At 41.1% G+C, this 6,250-nt stretch overlaps 2 protein-coding genes across 2 annotated transcripts in view; one reads left to right on the top strand and one right to left on the bottom strand.

Moving 5' to 3' along the window:
- The window catches only part of LOC135219682 (2-oxoglutarate dehydrogenase-like, mitochondrial), a 446,325-nt gene that overhangs the window by 274,084 nt on the left and 165,991 nt on the right, over positions 1 to 6,250 (top strand).
- LOC135220054 (2-oxoglutarate dehydrogenase-like, mitochondrial) overlaps positions 1 to 6,250 on the bottom strand; it is a 33,558-nt gene that overhangs the window by 1,055 nt on the left and 26,253 nt on the right. The window contains exon 4 of the mRNA XM_064257384.1: positions 429 to 576. Coding sequence (XP_064113454.1) covers positions 429 to 576 — 148 coding nt within the window. The remainder of the gene's footprint in view (positions 1 to 428; positions 577 to 6,250) is intronic.

Raw genomic sequence — 6,250 nt, 5'->3', positions numbered from 1 at the left:
TCCATAACTATGAGTTGAAGCATATGAGTGATGTGGTATAGATGAAACAGTCTTGAAAACCCAAAACTAGTTTTTTTCATACAGACTCAACAATTATATAGTGCCAACCTCTGTACCTCATATCTCTCACTTTTTCACATCCATTCTACACAATCTACAAAGAGAGTGGTTGGTATTTACTGGTGGGTCCAGAAGATTTGTGCATTAACAATCACTCCTCTTTTGCATGGAAACCAAAGGCGGTGTGCCTGGAGACATTAATAACCACAAAGAAAGTATCATATGACTGATGGAGTTGTAAGAAACGACTATTCATAAAACCGTATTTGTACAAAATTTTGTTACAGTTCCTAAATAGTACTAAAAATTTGTTCAAAATAATTTCAAGTACAAAAAATACCATAATTATAAAACTACAGCAAACCCACCTGTTCAACTCTTGAGATAGCTATTTTGTCTTCCAGGTTAGCATCCTTACGAGCAGCTATGAGGTCATAATACACCTTACCGGAGCAGAAGATTACTCGTTTGACATTTTGATGATTTTCAGAAGCTGGGCCTCTTTCAGGAATCACTCTGCAAAGAAGTTGGAGTAGTTAGAACCTCAATTGTCTGTACAATATATTTTCGTTATATAAGATGACCTTCAGATAAGACGAGGTAAAAATAATGGGAAATTTTCATGAATTTACCTTGAACCTGTAGTATTAGAAGACTGGTGAATTACAAAACCATTTGTGTATAGGCTAGCTTTTGGTTACCATATACCCTCGTGTATCATGTGACTTTAGAGCACCTAATTTCGAAGCTAATTTTAAGGGGGTTGCCTCCTAAAGAGATATAAAATTAGCATGTGTAAAATATGCATATTAGTATCATAATATAAAATACAAACATAATGAATATCCATTTTTTCCATGGATCTTTTAAAAAAATAATGCTTTACTTCACTGTATCCAATAACACTGTATGTATAGTATTCTTATGTTACTTTTGCATTATAAAATACAAACAACAATCATGTGCCATTTGCATTGTTTAGGTTTTTGTGAATGCGGTCAATGATACCATTTGGGAATTTTTGTTTAGCCATCAATTTCTGTTTAAAGATAACAATGGGAGAAAGTTCATCCCATCAGCCATACACATTAAAACAACAGTAAAATGTGCTCTTTCATGCCCAGTAGTTTTGATGGAGAGACTTTTCTCTCCACTTTTAATTACAGTCATGTTTGATGGCATATCAAAGTTTAGTGGGAGTTTCATCCATGTTGCGGATGCACAATTATTTATGGTCATCAGCAGCTTGAACATTGTTTTCTCAGCTTCAGCTACAATGTGCAGCTTAAATTTAGCATTGCATTTCCTTGCCAATCTTTTCTTCATGGTGCATATGGGTATACAGTACAGTAATACCCTGAACTTACGCGATTCGATTTGCATGAATTCACAATAGCGCAAACTTTTCATCAGAACCTAACTAATTATCTTACATGAGTTCTTCACAATAGCGTGAACATTTGCGAACCCTCCAGAAGCACTGCAAAACCCTACAAAAGTGTTTATGTTTAATTTATCATGCAAATTTTTAAATTTTAAAGCTTTTCTGTATAAAATATTTATTATAAATGTATTATTTTTATTTTTGTACATGCATAAATATGCAGTTAGTGCATATATGTACCTTTATAAGATATGATACCCACTCACAAAGTTACTACACTTTTCAAAGATGACATCCCTTCAGAAACCTTTGTTTAATTTCTGAAGTATGTACTAATATACTACAATTAGTATAAGTTTTCATGCTTTTAAGTGTAAAATCAAATTTTTTTAAAATAATACAAAGGCAGTAGGTAATTCAGTGTTAGCCACTATATGAGAACTCCATGATCAACACATAAAACATCAGAGTTGTCACTCTGTGAAAATGATTTTCTTAACCTCTGAGAAAAGTGCTGGTACAATCTGTATGCACTATGTTATGTAATTACAGCACATACTGTTAATATACTTTCAGAAGATATGATTCCATTCGCACTTTTTAAGGATGATACCCCTACAGAGTTTTACCTACATGACATATATATTTCTCTCTCACATTACTTATGTACATACATGTTTTCTTTATTTTATGTGTGACTTCATTATGACTGACTTATGAAGTTTACCTAGTGATGCAAAGAAAACTTTTACTCTGACAGAAAAATAAAATGGCATCCCATGAATTAGGGGTATAGTATACATTCGAAAGTGGATATGTATGTGCATAGTATTTACTGTAACTATCTTTATGCCAACCGGTTATCCTTTTTTTAAGGGTAATGTATTAAACTAACTTTTAAACCAAATTACAGTAGCTTTAATTTACTTAAAAGTTAGTCTAATAATAAGGGAGCACAATTAGGGTCATCTTTAGAGACCGTGCCAAACTTACGCGAAACTTCCCCTTGCACGAGGGGGTCTGGAACCTAACCTTGCGTAAGTTCAGGGTATTACTGTACTGTAATGTAAAAATACGCATAACAGTCCTATTCTACTTAATGTCATTTGTAACATATATACGGTACTTATTTACTATTGTACGATGGTTGAAATACAAGCAAAACATGTGTTGTTATCTGATTCGGTTGTTCATAGCAAATCAGCTATTTCTCGTTCAGTTATTTATCCCTGTACACATTTACACAATGATTATAGTGTTACTAATGATACTTTTATCATCCTCTTTTACTTTTTTTTAATTTATTTACCTCAATGGGATAAAGAGATGGAGGAAAAGAAGTTAGTCTAATGTACAATAATTATCATACATAATTATTGTTCATATGACTGGATTGTTCTAAACAGTTGTAAGTACAAGCCGTCCCTGGTAATCAGTGATCCGGTTTTATGGTGCTTGTATAGTGCCAAAAATCACAAAAATATGACAAATTTTCTAAGACAATTTGTATTTTTCAAAGCTACAAACCTGAGGTCTTAACAATAGGATAATTTCTAGCGCCTAGCTGGATCCGGTTAAAAAGCAGATGAAAGCAAGGAATCTTGTGATATCTGGCAACGCATGTGTAACTAGGGTTAGGAGTGGTCAAGGACGACGCCACTACACCAGTCTTTCCCAACTCAGGATGATTTAACAAACAGAGGGGCAGCTAGAGGCGGGCAGTATAACTTTACGACCTCAGGTTTGTAGCTATGAAAAATACAAATTGTCTTCGAAAATTTGTCACTTGTTCATATGCGAACAAACCTTCGGTCTTAACAATAGGATAGACTCATAATTGGAGGGAGGTATAAGACATTCTAGACCAGCTGGGGGCCTACCCACCAGTCCAGCTCTCAAAAGAAATGGTTCTTGGAGAGGGACTGAAGCCCGTTGAGAAGCTAAATAAATTGATATCTAACGACTCAGAACCTGAGTGACGTACAATGATATATGGGATAACCATTGTATAGGGAACCAAAGAGAAACTTTGACTGTCCAATAACAAACCAAGACACCAGGGTTTGTATTACTCCCAACCCCTCCTTGCCAAGAAGTGGAGCATATGCTACCAAATAGCGGGTAAGATATTTGTATATATTGCATGACCACACAATCAGTATGACTACCTTACTCACCTGTATCAGACCAGTCCAGCGAATGACGTGTCTATTCCTTAAACCGCCCAAAAGGAAGAAGAAAAGGTACAAGAGAAAGAAGGATACCAGCCAACTCACTCATTCTCTCATCCACACAATCATCTTAAATAAGATAAAAAGGTGCCCTGTTAAGGGCAACCATGAGTTACACAACCTGTTGGGCAGCCACCACAGGACCCAGGGAAAACGTGTCCGTAGATCTGTGGGCAACATCCTTAAGATAGAAGGAGGTGAACATGGACTGGCGTAACCAAGTACCAACACTCAGCACTCTATGTACAGCCAAGTTCTTTTTGAAAGCCAGAGAGGGACCAATACCTCTAACGTCATGCACTCTAGACTGCACAGACGTGGTGGTGGAATCATCAAGTGACAAGTATGCCTGTCTGATGGCTTCCCGTATCCAAAAAGAGATAGTATTCTTAGACACCTCTTTCTTTGTACAGCCTGTGCTAACAAAAAAGTCTGCAGCAGCCTGGTCTAAGGTGCCGAGTCCTTTTAAGATAGCAACGCAGGGCCTGGACAGGGCAAAACAAAAGCTCTTCAGCATCACCACCCACAAAGTCAGTCAGTGATGGAATGGAAAACGAAGTGAACCTATCATCATGCACAGAGGGATTTTGGGTCTTGGCCACGAATTCTGGGGCAAATTCAAAGGACATCGACCCACAACCCATGGTGTGCTTCACCTCATAGCTCAGACCGTGGAGATCTCCTACCCTCTTCGAAGATGCCAAAGCCAGAAGGAAAACGGTCTTGAGCGTCAGGTTCCTATCAGATGAGTGACGCAAGGGCTCATATGGACTCTTAGTGAAGCTCTTAAGAACCAAGGAAACATCCCACGTCGGAGGCTTGAGCTCTCTAGGAGAACTCGACTGCTCAAACCCCTTAACTAGCAGGGAAAGTTCCCAGGAAGAGGAGATGTCGATACCCTTAAGGTATAACACCAAACTCAGGGCAGCCCTGTAGCCTCTAATAGCAGAAATGGACAAACGTTTCTCGTCTCTGAGGAAGGTTAAAAAGTCTGCTATTCACTGAATAGAGGTCGAGAGTGGAAAAAAACCCAGTTTACGACACCAATCACAGTAGATCGCCCAGTTGCCTTGGTAAACTGTGGAGGTCGACTTTCTAAGACTGCTGGACATGTGCCCAGCTGTTCCCTGAGAAAAGCCTCTTGCTCAGAGGAGATACTTGATATCCTCCAACTGTAAAGAGACAGGGATTCTACTGACTGGTGGAACCTTTCCGCATGGGGCTGACACAGATGTCGCCAAGGGGGAATCTCACTTGGAACCTCTGCCAACAACGACAGCAGATCTGGAAACCATTCCGCCTGAGCCCACAGAGGGGCTACAAAGTCATCCTCAGACCCTGTGAACTCATCAGCCTGTTCAGACCCTGACGGATCAAACAAAACGGAGGGAAGGCATACACCTCCAGGTTGTCCCAGGGATGTTGGAATGTGTCCTCTGCCAATGCTAAAGGATCTGGAACCACTAAACAGAACACCTCCAGCTTCCTGTTGAAGTGTGTCACAATAAGGTCCAGCATGGGTCTCCCCCGAAATCTGAAAAGCTTGTCTGCCACCACCACTTTATGAAGGGACCACTCTGTGCCTAGGATCTGATCCCAGCGACTGAGTTTGTCTGTGACCACATTTCGTTTCCCTGGGATATACCTGGCTGAGAGCTCCACCGAATTGCTGACCGCCCACTGGTGAAGCTCGACGGTCAAGGCGTGAAGTTGACGTGAAACCAGGCCTCCCTGCTTGTTCATATAGGCTACCACCGTGGTGTTGTCCGACATGAGAAAGACAGAATGACCCTCTACCTTCCCCCGAAACTCCTTCAGACCCAGGAAAGCCGCCTTCAACTCCAAGACGTTCATATGTTGCTCCTTGTCCTCCAAACTCCAAATGCCTGAAGCGATGAGGCCGCCTTAATGAGCGCCCCAACTTGCGAGGGAGGCGTCCGAGAGCAGAAGGAAGTCCGGTGGAAGAGAACGCAAAGGGACATCCTTCAACAGATTCTGGTTGTCCAACCACCAACGAAAGTCTTCTCTCACTTCCAGAGACAGAGGAACCATAAACAAGGGGAGAGTCCCCCCCGCCAGAGACCAGAATTCTCCTAGTCTCCATTGCAGAGACCGAAGATGAAGACGCCCCCATGAGGGACCAGCTTCTCCAGGGAAGACAACACTCCCAGAAGAACCTTGCCACTGATGAGATGACTGATGTGACTGGCAGGAAGTTGCATGCTACCGCCCGCAACTTCTCCAATCTCTGACCCGACAGGAAAACTTTTGCCACTGTGGTATCAATGACCATGCCCCGGTAGAGAATCCTTTGAGTGGGTACGAGGTTTGCTTTCTCCCTGGTTGACTAACATGCCCAGGTCAGACGGAACCGAAGTAGATGATCCCTGTCCTGTAGCAGCTTCTCCCTGGAAACTGCCAAGACTAACCAATCGTCGAGGTACCTCAGCAAACGGATCCCCTGAGCATGGGCCCAACTTGACACGAGAGAGAAGACTCTTGTGAACACTTGAGGGCTATCATCAGCCCGAAGCACAACGACTTTTGAATTCGAAGGTCTTGTCCGCAAGAGAGA

This window comes from Macrobrachium nipponense, chromosome 1 (assembly GCF_015104395.2).
Source record: "Macrobrachium nipponense isolate FS-2020 chromosome 1, ASM1510439v2, whole genome shotgun sequence".
In the NCBI taxonomy this organism is placed as follows: Eukaryota; Metazoa; Arthropoda; class Malacostraca; order Decapoda; family Palaemonidae; genus Macrobrachium; species Macrobrachium nipponense.
This window is presented reverse-complemented; position numbering and strand designations above follow the sequence as displayed.